Source organism: Pygocentrus nattereri, chromosome 18, assembly GCF_015220715.1.
Source record: "Pygocentrus nattereri isolate fPygNat1 chromosome 18, fPygNat1.pri, whole genome shotgun sequence".
Classification (NCBI taxonomy): domain Eukaryota; kingdom Metazoa; phylum Chordata; class Actinopteri; order Characiformes; family Serrasalmidae; genus Pygocentrus; species Pygocentrus nattereri.
In genome coordinates, this window is record NC_051228.1 from 21,039,912 (window position 1) to 21,060,476 (window position 20,565).

General features: G+C 37.7%; 1 protein-coding gene across 1 annotated transcript; it reads left to right on the top strand.

The window, feature by feature from the left end:
• The first annotated feature begins 2,775 nt into the window (after nt 1-2,775).
• prkab1a (protein kinase, AMP-activated, beta 1 non-catalytic subunit, a) lies at nt 2,776-20,213 on the top strand. The gene is made up of 8 exons (XM_017697253.2): nt 2,776-2,908; nt 8,453-8,663; nt 10,461-10,627; nt 11,738-11,831; nt 13,542-13,656; nt 14,578-14,711; nt 16,538-16,606; nt 17,874-20,213. The coding sequence occupies exons 2-8, from the start codon at nt 8,514-8,516 to the stop codon at nt 17,949-17,951; spliced, it is 807 nt and encodes a 268-aa protein (XP_017552742.1). The 5' UTR covers nt 2,776-2,908; nt 8,453-8,513; the 3' UTR covers nt 17,952-20,213.
• Nucleotides 20,214-20,565: the final 352 nt, after the last annotated feature.

The window sequence follows — 20,565 nt, forward strand, 5'->3', positions numbered from 1 at the left end:
GTATGAAGGCCCGATGTCCACAGGTGGGGGTTGTGCTCACAGCCCAACACCGTGCAGGATGCTTGGCATTTACCAGAGAACACCAGGATTGGCAAATTCGTCACTGGCGCCCTGTGCTCTTCACAGATGAAAGACCTGAATCTGACCTGAATCCGATTAGCACATCTGGGACATCATGTCTCGCTCCTTCCACCAATGCCACGTTGCACCACAGACTGTCCAGGAGTTGGCGGATGCTTTAGTCCAGGTCTGGGAGGAGATCCCTCAGGAGACCATCCACCACCTCATCAGGAGCATGCCCAGGCGTTGTAGGGAGGTCATACAGGCACGTGGAGGCCACACACAATACTGAGCCTCATTTTGACTTGTTTTAAGGACATTACATCAAAGTTGGATCAGCCTGTAGTGTGTTTTTCCACTTTAATTTTGTGTGTGACTCCAAATCCAGGCCTCCATTGGTTAATAAATTTGATTTCCATTGATTATTTTTGTGATTTTGTCAGCACATTCAACTTTGTACAGAACAAAGTATTCAAGGAGAATATTTCATTCATTCAGATCTAGGATGTGTTATTTGAGTGTTCCCTTTATTTTTTTGAAGTGTGTATGTATGTGTATATATATGTGTACACACACTCACCGGCCACTTTATTAGGTGCATCTGTTCAGTTGCTTGTTAACACAAATAGCTAATCAGCCAATCACATGGTCGCAACTCCATGCATTTAGGCATGTGGAGGTGGTCAAGACAACTTGCTGAAGTGCAGACCAAGCATCAGAATGGGGAAGAAAGGGGATTTAAGTGACTTTGAACATGGCATGGTTGTTGGTGCCAGACAGGCTGGTCTGAGTATTTCAGAAACTGCTGATCTACTGGGATTTTCATGCACAACCATCTCTAGGGTTTACAGAGAACGGTCCAAAAAAGAGAAAATATCCAGTGAGCGGCAGTTGTGTGGATGAAAATGCCTTGTTGTGAGAGGTCAGAGGAGAATGGGCAGACTGGTTTGAGTGATAGAAAGGCAACAGTAACTCAAATAACCAACCAAAATCTCTCAGGAATGTTTCCAACACCTTGTTGAAAGTATGCCACAATTAAGGCAGTTCTGAAGGCAAAAGGGGGTCCAACCTTTTACTAGTGAGGTGGTACTAATAAAGTGGCCAGGGAGTGTGTGTATATATATAAAATAAAAATGAGGAGTTTTTTAGAATCCAGTCTTTTATGACAAACTACAAAACTACTAGTTCAGTCTTGTTATAGGAATTTTTCCATAAGTTGTGTGAGAGATGCCAAAAACAGGACAAATACACAAAAAACACATATGTCATTATAATTTATAGAGTATTTTCTGTTGTGAGGTGTCACATTTTTAGGTCACTACAGAAAGAGATTTAGTTAGTGGGCGGAGCTTTATCTTAGCCACATCCCTGTATTTAGAGCAGGAGGTGAGACTGCATCCCTGTCCCTCATGGCCACATGATGACCAGTTATATCTCATTATTTTTAAGTAAATATGTCCCAAAGTCTGAAAGAATTGATAATATGAATTTATGTGTGTGAAGCTGTTCAAAGTTTGGCGTTCTGTGTTTGCTAGTCATGTTCTGGTTTTTGAGTTCTGCTGCAAATGAGCTAAAATTGTCATTACCGAAGCAGTCACTAATAAAAATAACCATAACGCTACTGAAACTTTGCCAATATTTCAATGAAGTAAACCGAATTGAGGTATAGGGTTAGCCAAAGCAAAAGAATTTTAGTTTAAGTGCAAGTCAGTTCTATGCAAAAGTTTGGGTGCCCCTGGCCAAATCTTTTTCTTGTTTCCTTTTAATGAAAAGTGGGAAACACAACCTCTGTTCCAAACTATTTTAAAAAATAACATTTCCATCAAATACTAATATACAGTTACGTTGTATCTGATTAACTTAAAAATAGAAGAAAAAGATACAAAGTACAAGTTGGTGAAAAAGTTTGGACACCTTTCCAGTTACACAGTCTCAGAACTTGCTTGACTCATTTGGCCTTAACTGATTTTTAGGACCACTTAGGCAGAAAGAATTGTTATTAAGGACTGTCAGCTGATGAGTGTGGGACCTGTTGGAAACTTTAGCTTACACAGGAATAAAAAGACCCTTAGCTGCCTACAAAAAGTTTGCGCAAGCTGTGAGGTCTGCCAGAGGAGGTACTGGCTTAGTAGGGTGTCCAAACTTTTGTACATGCCACAACTATTTTTTATTTTATTGTGGTCTCTGTTTTACTTTTTAAGTGCATCAAACATAGTAACTGTGCACTAACATTTTCTTTCTTTCTTTTTTTTTTTTTGCAGTTTATCGCAAAAATCAACAATATAGGTCATTTGCCTGGGGTGTCCAGACTTTTGAAGAAGGCTGACAGTTTGTGTTAAATTAACAAAGTAAAATGTATGTATGCACATAGCTGGAAAAATATGGTCTGTGACTCAGAGTCGCTGCAAAATAAAAATGAGGAGTTTTTTAGAATCCAGTCTTCTATGACAAACTACAAAACTACTAGTTCAGTCTTGTTATAGGACTTTTTCCATAAGTTGTGTGAGAGATGCCAAAAACAGGCCAAATACACAAAAAAAACATCTTCACGCAACAAAAAACAGCATTTCTTGCGTTTTTCCATGTATTTTATTCTATATTTTATATTATATTTCAGTGCTGTGACTCCATCGCCACTCCAGTTTAACGGTCTCTGTTGTTTGTCTCCATCTAGTGGCCCTCGCATGTGTTTCAGCCCACGCATGCGCAGTGGGATTAGCACTGTAGGGGGCGGAGATGTGATGCAGTGATAAAAAATAAACGTGGATTAAAAAATGAGGTAAAATCAGCCGAATATCTCTGTCTGACGCACACCAGCTGCCCACCAGCTGCTCAGAAAACGAATAAGGTGAGTGAGAGATTTAACCACCATTCACTAGAGTGACGATGAAACTGCTAACGACCTTGAGTGGTGCGAGGCTGAAGTCGGCTTCTTATCGCCAGCTTCTTGTGCGAATTTCCCCGTTCTACCTTAAAAGGTGCAGCAGTTATGATTATAATACACCAGGCGCCGGACTGCAATTGCGGCACCGTTTAAGGTGGCACGGGGTCATTCGAAGAAGAAGCTGGCGAATATGAAGCTGACTTTAGCCTCGTTTGAGCGAGAAACGCAGGGTAACGGTCTGGGTTAATGTGTTTGTGGTAGCTTTCAAGTTTGGACCATCTACCACTAGCTTCTATCCTTTTGTATATTTTTGCAAATTACATTTGTTTATTTAGTCTTTGTAGTCGTTTTAGCATACTAGGGAACCACTGGCTTAGCAGTTCCAGTCGTGAAAACCGTAAAACGTAGCGTTAGCGAAGTTCAGCTGATGCACACATTGCCCACCTTCTTGTTGTTGGTTACCGGCTACCGGCTAGCAACGCTATCTACTGTTTACATTTAGCTCGCTAGCTGGCTAACCCGTGGAGGCAGATATGGGATGGTTAAAGGGGAATTCCGTCATTTTTTCGCCAAAAGTTCTGCATAATTTAGTGGTTGAGATGTAAACAGAGTCCTTCAGCGTGGTTTGATGTGAAATGGTTCATTGTAGAGACCGTGGTTTCTTTCCAGTGATGGTAATAGGAACCAGGGGGTAACCATGTCTGCAACACAAATAGTTTATAGATAGAAAATAATATATTCCAGTGCATTGTAAGCCAAAACATTACCACAAAACTATGTGTCAGACATCAGGCAGTGTATTCATAACCACTTCATGTAATAACTGTCTGTGAGGGAGCTTTTAGAGGTGGACGTCTGGTTCCTATCACCACCACTGTGAACAATTCTGACTCAGTAAGTTTCTCTACAACAGAGCATTTCGTACCAAACCACTCTCAACGACTTTGCTTTCATCTTAACAATATAATTGTGTAGAATTTGTGAAAAATTCCCCTTTAATCTCAGGCTCAATATTTAAATTTCCTGTTCCATCTTAAATACATAACTACTGCACTATTTAAGGTGGGACTGTAAGTTCAAAGAAGCTGGCAAACAAGAAGCTAACCTCAGCTTCATTGTGGCTTGTGATGGCAGGCGAACGTGCAGCACCACTCGCCATTTAAAGTCAAGCTGATGGTGGAATATGCATCACTTTACATTCCCACCATGTGCTGCTCTAAGCAGCCGTCCTTGGAATGCAGCAGACTCTGTTTGCTCTACTAGTTTGCTCGGGCAGTTTGACCTTGTGCTTAAATTGCTACCACTTTGTGGGGGAAAATGTAACATTGTGCCTGGGTAAATCCTAGTGTTGCTTACGTGGGTGGAAAACCTTTGGTTATTCCAGGTGCCAGTCCTGCTTCTTGGAATATTGCTGTAAGCTACTACAGGTAGTCAGGTTAGACAGAGCAGGAGAAACAGTACATTTTGCTGTGTAGGCATGGAGTTGGGGAACATGTGATTATTATAGGTATACTGTATGCCCAGGAGTTTATTAATATCCCTTCTGAATTCAGCTGCACTCATTCCTATGCATGCACAGTTTTAATCTCAAAAGAAAAACATTGACCAATATAATGGGATGCCCAGGAGCCTGGGGTTGGCTGGATGGGTATTAATACCCCAGCACTGGGCTGAGGACCAGTGAAAGTGTGCTGTCTGGAGTGGTGCATCTCTTTCTCTGGATTCTCGCCTCTATGCATGGCTGGTTTATTAGGGATGTCTACACGGTGTTCATTTTATCAGGTCTTGTTACCATATAGGTTCGATTTAAAGTTCTATTACTGATTTGTACCTGCTCTTTGGTGGTCCTGACCATTGAAGAACAGGGTAAAAGGGGACTATGAAAGATAGGTAGAGGAACAGATGGAATAAAGTCTGCAGTGATAGAACCACAGAGTGCTCCTATATCAGGCAGGTCAAACTAGGGGACCTTCTGGGTCCTGCAGAGATTAGCATTTACCCCCATCTAACTCTCTGAATTCAATTTAAGAAGGCTTTGCAAATTAGCTGTTGAGCAGAATCAGGTGTGCTTAATGAGGCAGTGTGCTGAAGTCTGCAGCGTTTTGGCCTCCGAGGCCTGGAGCCTGACGCATATGACCTGTATAGTAAATTGTGTGTGGTGGAATCTCATCATAAAATAAGTGCACACAGATTTCACTTACAGTTTTGTTATTCATCAGTTTCAACTTTTTTTATTTGTACAGGTAGAAGTGTGTGTAATGTGAGTGTTACAATATCAGCCATAACAGTAAAAATAGGAAATATTAGTGCACACTGATATAAACAAATGATGTAACTATTTGTTAATGCGTTAAAATACAAAACATAACTTACATCCACTCTTAAAAAATTATGGTTCTTTAAGGGTTCTCTGGCAAAGAAAATGAGCCATGAACCATGACCACTCAAGGACCTGCAAGATTAAATGGTTCTGCAGATGTGTGTGTGTGTGTGTGTGTGTATATATATATATATATATATATATATATATATATATATATATATATATATATATATATATATATATATATATATATATATATATATATATATGCGCAGTATCTCACAAAATTGAGTGCACCACTCACATTTCTGCAAATATTTTATAAAAATGAAACTTGGATATAACTTAAAATAGTCAGTGTACAGCTTGTATAGCAGTTTAGATTTACTGTCCTCTGAAAATAACTCAACACACAGCCATTAATGTCCAAATACCTGGCAACACAAGTGAGTACACCTCACAGTGAACGTGTCCAGATTGTGCTCAAATTCTCAGTATTTTGTGTGATCACCATTGTTATTTAGCACTGCCTTAACCCTCTTGGGCATGGAATTCACCAGAGCTGCACAGGTTGCTACTGGAATCCTCTTCCACACCTCCATGACGATATCACAGGTGGATGTTAGCTGAGGATGCCCCACACGTGCTCAATTGGGTTTAGGTCTGGGAACATACTTGGCCAGTCCATCACCTTTACCTTCAGCAAGGCAGTTGTCCTCTTGGAGGTGTGTTTGGGGTTGTTATCAAGTTGGAAAACAGTCAAACAGTGCAGTTTCTGAAGGGAGGGGATCCTGCTCTGCTTCAGTCACAGTACATTCTCACAGTACGTTTCACGTTTCCCTCAATGAACCGCAGCTCCCAGTGCCGGCAGCACTCGTGCAGTCCCAGACCATGATGCTACCACCAGCATGCTTGACTGTAGGCAAGAGAGAGTTGTCTTGGTACACCTCAACCGGGCACCACCACACATGCTGAACACCATCTGAGCCAGACAAGTTTATCTTGATGTCGTCAGACCACAGGACATGGTTCCAGTAATCCATATTCTTGGACTGCTTGTCTTCAGCAAACTGTTTGCATCAGCTGCAGAAGAGCTGTCCTTCTGGGACAACGGCCATGCAGACCGAGTTGATGCTACTTGATAAGAGGTTAGATGCATTTTCGATATAATACACCATTCTCACACTTCCACGTTCTAGCAAAAGCCTTGATAGCATAAATATACTTTACTAAATATACTTTGGCAACGTCTGAAATGTGGAGTTATAGTTATTATGCCGGCTGGCGATCTGCTCTCCTGTGACTGTGAGTGATGTGATAAGTGGCGTAACTGTACTGTCCTACAGCAAATTTTTCTCTTTCTGTACATCCTAACAAGCTTTAGCAGCATTAAATCCTCACAACGAAAGCATTGTTACAGCGCTAAAAAAGGTCAGACTTTAGTGTTTTTGAGTATTAGTATTAGTATTGGGGCCTTTTCGGAGTGGAACCTGTCCTGGAAAACCACTGTATGACCTTGACCACCGTGCTGTTGCTCAGTTTCAGGGTGTTATCTTCTTATAGCCTAGGCCATCTTTGTGGAGAGCAACAATACTATTTCTCATATCCTCAGTTCTTTGCCATGAGGTGCCATGTTGAATATCCAGTGGCCAGTATGAGTGAATTGTACCCAAAATGCCAAATTTAACAGCCCTGCTCCCCTTTCACACCTGGAACTTTGTAATGATTTACATGACACCAGGGAGGGACAACGACACATCTGGACATGTTCACTGTGAGGTGTACTCACTTGTGTTGCCAGCTATTTGGACATTAATGGCTGTGTGTTATTTTCACATGACAGTAAATCTGGACTGCCATACAAGCTGTACACTGAGTACTTTACATTATATCCAAGTTTAATCTCTATAGTGTTACCCCATTAAAAGATATAATGAAATATTTGTGAAAATGTGAGGGGTGTACTCACTTTTGTGAGCTACTGTGTGTGTGTGTGTGTGTGTGTGTGTGTGTGTATGTGGTACAATAAAAGGTACTGCTCTCCTGCCAGTAAGGACAATGTGGAAATGTTACAGCATGTTATTTTCATCCAGTCTGTATAATGTTTTGTTTCTATGAACCATTCAGAACTAAGATAAACATCTGCAGTGTCTCCCCACAGATTTGCCACAGCAGCAAAAATTTATTTGGAAATACGCTCTTAGCATAACATTAGCTTAACAATGAAATGAGATCCAATTTCTCTCCTTCCAGCATAGGTCAGTAAGTGTAAGTTGTCATGGTTTGCAACCAGAACAATCAGATATTACTCAAGTTTGATCTGGAATTGATGCTGTTCTTCATACAACATGTTGATTTTTATGTGCTGTTGTGAAAGCTATGACTTCTAAGCAACAGTCGATAAATATAGCCACAAGCTACAATCAATGGGGTCCACGCACAGTGCACCAATACAAAGACTTAGGAGCCAAAATAGACTTTTTAGCAGAAGGTACACAAATGAAGGGAGTTTTTCTGATTTTATACTGACAATCATTTGTAACTTTTGACGTGCATTTTTATCCATCCATCCATCCATTTTCTAAGCCGCTTCTCCGTCAGGGTCGCGGGGGGAGCTGGAGCCTATCCCAGCAGTCTTTGGGTGGAAGGCAGGATACACCCTGAACAGGTCGCCAGTCCATCGCAGGGCAGACACACAGACACAGACAGTCACTCACACACTCACACCTAGGGGCAATGTAGCATGTCCAGTTGGCCTGACTGCATGTCTTTGGACTGTGGGAGGAAACCGGAGAACCCGGAGGAAACCCACGCAGACACGGGGAGAACATGCAAACTCCACACAGAGAGGACCCCGGTCACCCGGCCGGGGAGTGCATTTTTATATCTTTTCCTATATTTTAGTTTTTGAGTGAACAGTAATGGTAAAAAATCATTAGAATTTTCTCCAGGGTGCAGAGCTTCCAGCCTTCCATATGGTGCATAGGGGTAGGTGGTGGATGATGGTGGTTCTTATCTGAATTTGTCACCTTTTTCATGAGTTTGCATGTCTGAATATAGAGAACGTGTCGACCAGCTCTGTCCAAACATATCTGTTAACACAGCAGTGCAAGTGACAGGTTGGCATGTGCTTTTGCAGTTTGTTTCCCACTGCAGTGGACTATGTTTTATCTGTTTGCCCACAGTGTAATCAAAGCTTTGGCGACGTGCCCCGTGTGAGCTCTTTGCGACACTTCTGAAGACACAATGGGGAATACAAGCAGCGAAAGGGCAGCTGTTGGGCAGGGCGAGAAAGCCCATCGCAGGGACAGCCGTGGAGCTAAGGAGGGGGATCGTCCAAAAATCCTGATGGACAGTCCTGAAGATGCTGATATTTTTCACGGGGATGACATTAAGGTACTGTGGCAGTGTGGTTTAGTTTGTAAGCTGTGAATCTTTTACAAATTCTCCAACCTGTTCATCATGAACGTCAAAGTCATAAACATCAATGGACTTTTGCTCCTCCCATAAACATCCTGTGACTTTTTTACTGTGTCACTGTTCACGAGTGGGCTTGAAAAATGACATTAACCAATAATGTCATGTTTCACGATCCCTCCCATCACCCTCACCTATCTTTGACAGAAAATGCTAGCTCAGAGACACGCCCTGATTCAGTTGGAAACATGCCACAATAAGGAAGCAGAATGAGTTCTCATTTCCCATTCACATTGACTTTAACATCCCAATTCATCAGCTTATTAAAGCTTTTTATATGTAAAGTCATTAAGTCATCAATAATAAATAATACACAATAATTATTAGTGGCTTAAAACTTTTTTGGCTGTAAAATGAACAAAATAAAAAGAAAAAAAAGTTTTTGCCCTGATAAAAGCAAAAGATGAAATGAGAAGTGGTCATTGAAACACGTGTCCTAATCTGTCCTGTGCAGGTCAGCACAGAAAAATTCAAACCTGCATACATTTTAACATGAACTGAATGAAATTCTTTAATGGAAATCACACTAATACTGGCAACTGGTGTTAGTATATAATGTTAAGAACCAACATAGTAATATAGAATGTTAGAATATAAGCTAGTAATGTTAGTAATATCACCTGGTAAAAAACTTTTTTACATTTTTACTGCAGCAAATACTGCTAACCCATGCATTTGTTAGATCCTCCTGGGGTTTGTGGCTGTTTCTTCTCATTAAACTACAAATGCTGAAGCAACTTGTGTGCTAATAGCACAGGAGAAGCTTAAGACCATGTGCTGTACATATAAATATATAAATTAAAAAAAGTTTTCCGTCATTATAGTGGAAGAACTCTGGAAATTAGCTTGAGATGGCGTTGGGAAGCCATGGACTTTGAAAATGTAATAATATTTAACAACATAGTGATTTTCACCTTTTGAAGTATTATGCGCATTATTTAGTTACTTTAACAGCACAAATAAAACTAAAAAAATAAAAGAATTATATTAAAACAACTCTTGGTTTTGATATAAAGTGTACACTGAATTTCTATTTTGGTTTTCGGTCAAGAATTTTCATTTCTAGTGCATCACTAATAATCATCTATTTACAACAATATCTTGTCAGGTTTTCCACGCAAAGGTTTGATTTACCTTTTTATTAAATTTGTGACATTCTGGGTATTCATTTCATTTTAACTTCATTCTTGATGTGCAACTTTCTCATGTATTTTCATCTACAGCTCTGTCCATCATGTTAGTCCTTAGCCTCCTTGAAGTATTAGAAACCTGTGAAGTAGAGTCCTAGCATCACATGAGATTCATTACACATGTATCTGTAACTAAACTGGCTTTATATTTTTTAAAACAGTGAATCCAAACTTCTTAATTGTGATTCTAAACTTTTAAAAGTTAGGGTGTGAGTTTTCTTCCACTCCGCTTTTCCTGCGTTCCACTCTAGCTGTGGTAGTAATGCAAATATTGAGAAACGCTTTGCTCCAAGCCTTTTTTATAGCTGTGCTTAAAAATAGAATACAGCAAGTTCACACACAGTCATTTCTTAGAACTAGAAGTCTTGGACTAATATAAAACCATAGGTGTGCAAATAAACAGTTATATTATTAAACTAGGTGCTGTTTCGGACTGTGCTCAGTTGCCTGGTGCATGAAAAACTTAATTATTGAAGTAATTTAGCGGTTTCTGTGGCTGTATTGTGTTTTTCTTCCTCCTCCACAGGCTCCATTAGAGAAAGAAGAGTTTCTTGACTGGAGGCAGGACATAGAGGGCAGAGATAAAGGTCCCTTGGCACGACCCACAGTATTTCGCTGGACAGGTGCAGGGAAAGAAGTCTATATCTCTGGAACCTTTAACAATTGGACAAATAAGATTCCTCTGACTAGGAGGTATGAAAGGAAACGTCATTATTTGGCTTCATTATTTCACTGAGAAAAGTTGTGCATTGAATCTACTTGTTTCATACGTGTGCATCATTTCTACATGAACAAAATATATCTGCAGAAGTGTTGCCAAATCTAAGAAAACAGAAAAAGAAATAATAATGTACACAGTATATTCAGTTAAAGCTGTCAAATAATTTTATAATTAATAATCAATCAGGACCTGTCGATCCTTTTGAGTAGTCTGGGGTTTCATTTGTCTTATTTGCTCATTTGAACCTATTTATTTCTATTTAAAAAGACATACATTTTGTTAAAGCTGTGTAAAAAATACAAAATAAGTTTATTATGGTGAGTGTATGTCCCATATGGTCATATGCTAAAGATAAATGGTTAAATGACGTGTTATTGATGTTATTGAAGTGCAAATATGTGAACACGTCCTATACAAAACACACTTTTTCACATTTTAGTGCACAATTACTGTTTATTTGGGAAATTTAACATAAAAACAAAACAAAACTTTTTTGTTTGGTTTTTAATATGTTAAATTATTGTGGAGTATATTTTGCAGAAAAATACCATATTTAAGTTTCTATGCTGTAGAGGACGTCTTTCTCACGTTTTTCTCTCAGAAAATCAACGAAACATCAACGGTTCCAACCCCTCTTCGATTGTCACGCGATATGTCCACGGACATATTATTACGCTACGTCATGTTTTGAGAGAGTTTTTCCTGTTAATTTCTCTCCTGCTAGTGCTATATAGTCTAGTCTGATGATTTACTGGTATTCAGGCATCAGCGGTGCATTTTGTGTGTAAATGATACTTCAGACCGGGTGTAATTTGGTGATAAACTTGATATTAACACACACATTTTGGCTCCATTATCTTGATACCTACAGTGTTTTTTTCAGTGAGCCAGTCTTATCATCCTTGCATCTACAGACGAATATTTTAATAGTGTGACCTTAAGGTTAGAACTATAGCAGACAACTCCAGGTGGAGCATCGCCGCCCCTGGCTTAGAGCACCGTTCTGCCTGAATTATCCTGCTGTATCTGGATTCATATGAGATTTGATTCAAAGCCTTTCTCTCTCTTTTTCTCTCCACTAGTCAAAACAATTTTGTGGCAATTGTGGACTTACCTGAGGGTGAACACCAGTATAAATTTTATGTGGATGGACAGTGGACCCATGACCCCTCAGAGGTGACCAACTTCAGCTTCACATTTTCCCCTCAGTCACTGATACAAGTATTTATAGTGAGCCTTCGATAATAGAATAGAGTATAAAAGGATAGAAAATCTCATTAGTATCTAATTTAATCCAGAAAACGGACAATAGTTTTTTTTTTATTATTATTTTAATTCTTGATACTGTTATGCTTTGGCAGTATGTTGCTTCAGCTACCCTGATGTAAAATGACAATGCCAATAAAAACAGAGAGCAGTAATTAGTGATTTCTGTTAAACATGTATTAAATAAGAAATGGTACAAAAACAAATAACATGCATAATATGGACAAAATGCTAGATTGAGAATGCATTGATCTGTATTGTGATTGCAGTATGATAAAGATGCCCTGATGAATGAACCATGTGATATAGTTAAAGATTGACCTGCATTATTTTTGACAAATATATATATACATATTTTTATTGATGGATTGGTTCAAGGTGTTCATGTAACACCCACAGAAACTCACGTCTGGAACCATGAAGTTTAAAGTGAATTTTTAAAAAAATTACCGTATTAGTTCATGTTCCTGGTCCTATTAAGGACAATTCATATTATTTTAAAAAGGCTAAATGCTTGTTTTTTTTGTGATCTTCCATCAAAATATAGTGCTGTCCTCCTTCTAAAATGCCATCATGAATCAACAGGCAGGGAAAAATAATGTTAACCACTAATTTCAAGTTTCCTTTCCATCGCCCACCACTCCAGAATGTGGTGCTTTTTCTATGGCTGGCCTGAACAGCTTTTAAAAATCATAATATTTACACTTTCCTAATTTGAGATGTATGTTTGTTTGTTTGTCTCATATATATAATTTTTTTTTAAATCAAAATATTGCTGGTTTACCGAATAAATCCATGAGTTCCACTGAATTCTTAGAGGTCCCATTTCTTTTATAGGTGAACATACATCAGTCAGGACTTACAACTTGAAAAGTTATTTTAGTAGTTTATATTAAATTCATGTGAATTTATGGCCTAACCGATTTAGTAACCTGCTCTCATTGCCGGTCTCTCCACAGCATCAGTCCCTGTCTGTGGTCTAAATAGTCTTTTTAAACTGCAGTTTGAAATGAGTTTGAGTTGAATGATCGTTAAACATTGTTTGCTCCTTTAACACATTTCACCAACTTATTTTGCTTCAGCCTTTCAAAGAAAAGGAGTGACATTGCAGAATCATGGAGGGAGAGTGTCTGTGTTCAGCCTTTAACTAATGTTACCTGGGAATGCACTTTTTTATTGCCTAATCACATCTATTGTTGAGTAAATTCCATTTTTCTGCTTTTAATTAAGGTTTTATTTAAAACGGTTATAAATAAGCCTCTAACTCTAAAAATGAATTAGGAATCCACAAGTGTTCTACAAATTTGTTGAGGCCTGAAGGGTAAAGAAGCTACCTAAAGAAGGGAAACAAATACCAGCATAACTAGCTTACTTGAATATTTAGATTTTTTTGGGCCAGCGCTTATGATTTTCCTTTGGCTTTGACATTAAGACATATACTGAAAATCCTTGTGATTTGATAGAGGCTCATTTGCATATTCCATCTTTAGAGCAGAATCGCAAAGGCCAGTGTCACAATAATAATGACAAAGAGTATATTATAACGCTCTGTCATCTACTGCTGATGTTCCTGTGCTGCAACATACTAACTTATTCTGTGTGGTTGTATTATTTTATCAGCCTGTAGTGACCAATCAGCTGGGCACTGTCAACAACATAATCCAGGTGAAGAAAACGGACTTTGAGGTTTTTGACGCCCTCATGGTGGACTCGCAGAAATGCTCGGACATGTCAGGTGTGATCAAGATTCATTTTGTATTTATAAACCCAGTTCCAGAAATGTGTGTGAAATTCCAATAAAAACAGCAGTAATTAGTGATTTCTGTTGAACATGTATTAAATAAAAAATTGTAGAAAAACACAGTATTTTATGTTGTAGAATCAGAATTGCTTTATTTTGCCAAGTATGTTACACAAACAAGGGATTTATCTTGGTGAGTGAACACATTTATGACATAACATACTGAACAGAATAAAAAGTAAAAAAACAGAAAACAAACAATGTGAAAGGAGCTCAGGTGATGTACATATAAGATGTGTGGATTTTTCTGTACATATGCAGGTATGAATGCCTGTACATATGTAGGTCAAGTAGACATGTGCTATTAAATATACTATAAAAAGTATTATATAAAGAATATTACAGAGTAACACACATTTGTAAAAATAAATTACTTGTACAGTAGAGCAAATAAGCATTATGCTACTGGATATACTTCCTGTCATGCCGTTGTGTTTTTTTAATTATATACTCATTCAAAATTTTATGCCTGCAACATGTTAGAAGAAAACTGGTGCAGGAGCAAGTTTGCTTCGTTGTATTATTTTGAGCTCAGTAAGATATTTTCAGCATGGCAACAAACTTTTTTGGCGTCAGTTTCAGAATAAGCCCCTTACAAAAAGGCCGATGTTGTTGATGAGGCAAAACAATACATATCCTGTCTTTGTACTGTTTTTGTTCAGATACGTGCCAAAGTAGATTTATAAATCACAGTTATGTTAACTGTCAGGAAGGCTGCTCATAGCACAATTTAAAACCCAACTGAAGGCTAATAAATGAAATTTCCAGCGAAGCTCAGTAGAACATTTTAATCCTTGAGTGTATTTTTTCATGTTTGTAGCTCAATCCTATTGAGATTTTGTCTCTAATCTTCAGATTTATCAAGCTCTCCTCCTGGTCCATATCATCAGGACGCTTACGTCCCCAAACAGGATGAGAAGTTCAAGTCTCCTCCCATCCTCCCCCCTCATCTACTACAGGTCATCCTCAATAAGGACACAGGCATCTCAGTAAGTCTAACGTCTTATCCTTTCCTCCTCCAGTACCCATAAAGGATTCTAGATGGTAAACATCTACAGCTGTAAACATGTTAATGACTTTTGTAATTTATTAACGGTACTAATATTTTCTTAACAGAGTTAATGCATGTTCCTAGATTGAGCCTTTAAATCCTCCATAGAGTGCAGGTTGATTGTGCTGTATGTTGCTGTTAATCCATGATTGTAACCCTCTCGTTCAAATATTGATGAAGCTTACATGTCTAGGCATACAGCTTTAACAGAATAAACTAAATTTAGAAAAAAATTCTCTAATATAGAAAATTAGTCTAACAACAGTGCGAACAGTGTAAAACACATCTGCTGATGTGTTGTGATTGACAGTCACATTTTCATTATGTCCTGATGTAATGACGGTTTTGAGTGGCTCATTCTGTAGTCATTATGCACATAGTTGGCCTCCAAGCACAAAATAGGCCCTGAGAGGTTCTGCTCATTGTGTACTGTACTGATACCTGTTGTACAGTGTTGATAATGCTCACAACCATCTACACTTTAAGATTTTTATAAGTTTTGTTAAATTGTTAAGTTCAAAATGTTCTAATTTACTGAATACATAATTGTACTATTGTGCTCTCCCCAGTGATGGAACTAGTTTTTTTTTTTTACATTTTGTACACACACACACACACACACATATATACATACATACATATATATATATATATATATATATATATATATATATATATATATATATATATATATATATATTTGTCTTTAAGGCTGAAAATAACAACGTTAAGAAATAATTAAAATTCTGCACGGTTTCTAGATCACTATCAACTTTGTTCAGGCCTTTGTACAAAATCTTTTTTTTAGATTAATCTCTTTCACTGAAGCTCGTGTTCAGACGACTCTCAGGTAGATTTGCTCTACTCATCAGAGACTTTTGCACACATCTGTGGAATCTGTGCCAACTCTAGTGCAATTTGTTATTAAAGCAAAAGTGGGACACGCCACCAAACACTAAGAAATTTTGAAATGCATATTGAAATCTCAAATTGTTCTGCTTATTATGATTATTAGCAGAAAGTGTGGTTTACTTTACCATGTCATTACAAAAAAAATGGAAATAAACACAAATACATTTTTAAAAGTGCTATTTAAAGAAAAGTAATTATCTTGAGCTATTTTGAAGAATATTTTCTCATGGCTTTTAAATGTAATTTTCTAAGGTGCCTGAAACTTTGGAGAGTACTGTATTATTAATATTATTGCAAGGCCAAACAAAAAGAGCACACAGTGCTCTTCTACTAAAATTAATTTTTAGATTATTTGCATCATATGCATGATTTACTTTTGCAAACTAGTACATACGCCTCTGATCATGTCTCCATCAAAATAAGCTTGAATTATTTGCCTGCATGCCATAGCAATACAGTTCTAAAGTGTGGCTTATTTGTCTTAGACAGCTATAATTCATGAATGGTTGGGTTTGATTGTCACCAAATTTCATATGGTTGTACACAATGACACCCTGACTTCTGAATAAAATGACGTACCTTGAACAATAGGGAGTGCTGAACTACTATAAAATAGTGTTTATTATTATTATTATTATTATTATTATTTATGCTGCATCAGGCAGCATATTTATTATAATTTTATGTAATACGTTTCTGTGTAATAACCACCACTGAACATTTCATATCAAACCACTGTTATTATTATTTTTTTTTTTTAGCATAGTAATGATATAATAATTATGCAGAAATTTTGGAAAATCTTTGGAAAAAAAAGTTGTACAAAGAAAACGTTTTTTTTTTCTTTGCCAGTGTGACCCTGCCTTACTTCCTGAGCCAAATCATGTCATGCTGAACCACCTCTACGCTCTGTCCATCAAGGTAAGAGGCAGGTCTGAAATTGCTGATGGAGTTCAACTAGCATGATTAGAAAATAGAAGATGGTAGAATTCGCAGACTCTCCTAACAATGAAGATAATTGTAATGTTACATTGCTTTTAGGGAACTGGACCCTTTGTACCTTTTCTATTTCAGTCTGGAACACAGTCTTTCTATTACAGCTTCCTCTCATTTTGGACCATTTCTACTGTGCCCAGAAAATTATGGGTTCAATGAGTTCTGACTTGCAGGATTTCAAGCGTATTAATCCAGGGCTTATTTAGAAGCCACCCAGTCTCTAATTCACTCATTTTGAAAGACTTCTCTTTTTATTATGAGTGAGTCAGACTGACTGTGTGTGTTTATTCAGACCGAGATCCTGGGGATGAAATAGTTGTTCAACATTATTGATAACGTTGACACAAAAATTGGAAACACATATTTCTGTTGCCAAATTTTTATTTGCATTTTCAAAGCAATGTCAACCCTGTAGCAAGATAACACCTTAATTCGCTCGGGCTCCCGAGTGGTGCAACTTTCTAAGCGTTGACCCTCTCTTCAGGAAATCGTGAGTTCAATCCCCGGTGATGCTACAGTCATCCGTGGCCTTGAGGCTATTGTCTCACTCTCTGGACGGGTATGATGACTGCCCTGTCTCCCCTGGGGTGCTGCTAGTCAGCGCAGTTGTCTGTTAGCTGATATGAAAGTACTGGTGTTTGGTGCTTTCCTCTGAGTGCTGCCTGTCCAATGACTTTGTGTTAGTGGCAGTTCTAAAATATGTGGTGGAAGCCTGTGCTAGCTTTCACCCTCTTAGCGCTGGTGGTATTGTGTTATTGGGGGTGTCTTAACTAGTGGGTGGGATTGGATATGTCTACAGTTTGGGAAGAAAACTGGGGATTTTTTTTTTAACATATAACGTGATCTGTGCCATAACCTTTTTACATAACTTTTTTTTTATATGTTACATTCAGCAAGTAAACAGTAATTGTGCATTAAAATGTGCACATTTTTAGGTGGATGTGTTAAAGCATTTAACCAGGGGCACCCAAAGTTTTGCATATGACTCACCTAGAAACTCAAACATTATTTGACAGGGGCACCCAGACTTTTGCAGGCAGTTGCATTCTTAACACATTCATAGGGTGTTTCATGTTAAAAAAAAACTAAAATAAAATCTTTTTTTCCATTCATAGCAGTCAGCCTTGGTGTGAGTAGGCTTTTAGTGATGCAATTACCGATTGTAAATGTTCCCTCGCTGTGTCTTTTACAGGACGGCGTAATGGTCCTCAGTGCCACACATCGTTATAAGAAGAAGTACGTCACCACTCTGCTGTACAAGCCAATCTGACTGATGCCAGCTCATAAACTACACTACACCTGCCACGCTACTGTCTGTTCCACCCTGGAGAACTGCTGTCTAGTGTAGGTTTATTCCTCTGCCTTTTTGGTTTTTATTAGTGCTTCTGTGGGGTTGATGCCAAGTGCTCAGCATTTGGACGCTGCCAAGTGAATAGAGACATAAATAACTATCATTTCAGAAATAAACCCCACTCACTTTGGTAACTGAGCCAAAGCACTACGTCATGTTACTCTCCAAGCCATATCAGATCCCAAAATATGGTTGTGGTTGGAACAGAACTTTGTGTCTCTTTTTTGTCATGTTTTATTTATTGACATAATTTGAAAACACCAGCTATGTGGTTTTTCATGATGAATGGATGAGCAGACCAGTAGAAATGCTCCAAAAGTTGAATAAACTAATATTCACTAACTGGATGATTTAAAATATTTGGAAACTGAAAAGCAATTTGACTTCAGGAGGAGGTTCTTGTACCCATTTTTATGAAAGTACACACTTTTGCACCATAATTTCAGTCTGAAAGGAAGCAAAGTTTCATTTCTGAACCTAAATGTTAGCATCAGTGCATCTAAAGAGACCAACATAATCTGCCTGCACTTCATGCAAAAGCAGTGATTTAAACTCTTTTTTTTTTTTTTTTTTTTCCATGTTGCTCAAACCTTTCCTGTCCAAGCAGCAGTGACATCTCCGCAGTAGTTGGACGTCTATATTATAGCTTTAATTTGAGGGCATAATGTTGGTTTTAATTGCCCGCTGCAGTCCAAATGCTTTCTGAGAATCTTCAGAGAATAAACGAGAATATGCAGGCTAGTGAGCCAACTTATTAAAACTGCCCAAGATGTTGAGAGGAATACAGTTCAGTGCACACTAGAGTTTATAGCAGCTTAAAAACATTCAGTTGTATGCACCCCAGTTAAAACTGCATGTTTTTTGATTTTCTGTGTAGAAATACTACACTCCCTATCGGGAACAAATTGAAATGTAACATTTTCTGCAAATTTGTGTACAGTTTCTATTTATTTCAGTTGAACTTATTGGGGGAAAAAATGAAATGCTAAATATAAACATGTCATAACTTTGGCACTTTTTTGTTTTAATATTTTCCAACATGTCAAATTCAGCAAATAAACAGTAATCCTGCACCAAAATGTGCAAATGTGTTCTCTGTAGAGGATGTGTTCACTTATTTTTGCTTAGTAAATCAACAAAATGACTTTCAAACAGGTGCACAAGCTTTTGCTTATGGTGCATAGAATCTAAAACAGGGTCACATTATGGTTATAAAGATGCTGCACTGCTCATCACGGACACATTCAAACAGATAGCATTTTATGCCGTTTGGTATGACAGTAGTTGTTTATCAGTAATGTTTTTCCATTGTGTTGTAATATTTTGTTTCAGTAGTAAAACGGAATTGGAATAATAATAAGAGTAAATAACAAGAAATAAGATCAAACAAATCAGAGTAAAACACATCTTAATCTTTTCTTATTCTTATAGAATATTCAACATATTATTTATTAGAATAATTGAAGAGGTAAATATTTCCAACACTGATTAAAGAGAAGAGTTTTTCTTTTTCTTTCTTGTGTAAAGTAACACATTAAGAGATGCGAGTTCTTTTCCGACAGTGATGAAATTTTGGATGAAATTGAGAGATTTGCTCCAGCAGATGTGCGTCCAGAAGTGTACAGGGTGGGCTTGCTAGACTTTGCTTGACCATGACTGAAAAGGCTGATTGCATCAGTGCTAAAGTGAGAAAGTGGTTAGTTTGTTGAGACGTTAAATGAAGTGTTTGATATTGAGGGCATTAATGAACTACAAGTGTTAATGAAGGTACTTGCTTATAGTTTATAGTTAATATATTTTGTAAAAAAACGAAGAGTTTTTGACTTTAATGATTTCATGTAGCGTGTTGTTCTGTCAGTCAGAAAGTGGACCAACATTAAAGGTATGAAATATGTACATTTTACTTTAACATACCGAAAGCATTGAGTTGAGGCGGGTGGTTTGTGTTACACACAGAATGCGTGTTCTTTCTTTTTCTGGTGCCAGTTTTTTGCCATTAACTGACAAAGCATGAACTCTCTTGTATTTTTGTATGTTTCTCTGTCTAAATCTCTGACTAATCATTTTATTGTCTAATTTATTTTATGCATTTTTGGACTTCTTCCTGTTTTAACTTACACTCCTAAATGCAAAAGAATGGAAACCTGTTTTAAATAAAGCATTTGTCTATTTTTAACCTTATATGCTGTCTTCTCTCTTTATTCTGTATGTTGGAAAGATTAGAGTGACCTTGAACAGATAACGGTGCAGTTCCTTTTTCCTAAATGGTAAATGCCTCTGTGTACACTCAAGTGAACTGCTTGTTAAAAATTATTTGTATGGAATAATACGAAGCGTCTGAGATTTTTGGCTTTCAGAAGTAAATAGTAAGCATATTGCAATATGTGTGATCATATGTGTGAAACACTTTATTTATTTGAGGGAGCTTTTACTAAATAAAGAAATGGAATTGCTGATCAGTTTGCCTTACAATTTGGTCATGTGAATTCAAACGGAGAAACCAAAACATACCCACAATCATAAGAGGTTAAGG

Bases quoted from the DNA above. Each gene is read 5' to 3' on its own strand.
- prkab1a (XM_017697253.2), top strand. From the start codon at position 8,514: ATGGGGAATACAAGCAGCGAAAGGGCAGCTGTTGGGCAGGGCGAGAAA. The intron at 10,628-11,737 runs GTATGAAAGGAA...TCTCTCCACTAG, and splicing joins AAGATTCCTCTGACTAGGAG to TCAAAACAATTTTGTGGCAA. The intron at 14,712-16,537 runs GTAAGTCTAACG...TTTCTTTGCCAG, and splicing joins ATAAGGACACAGGCATCTCA to TGTGACCCTGCCTTACTTCC.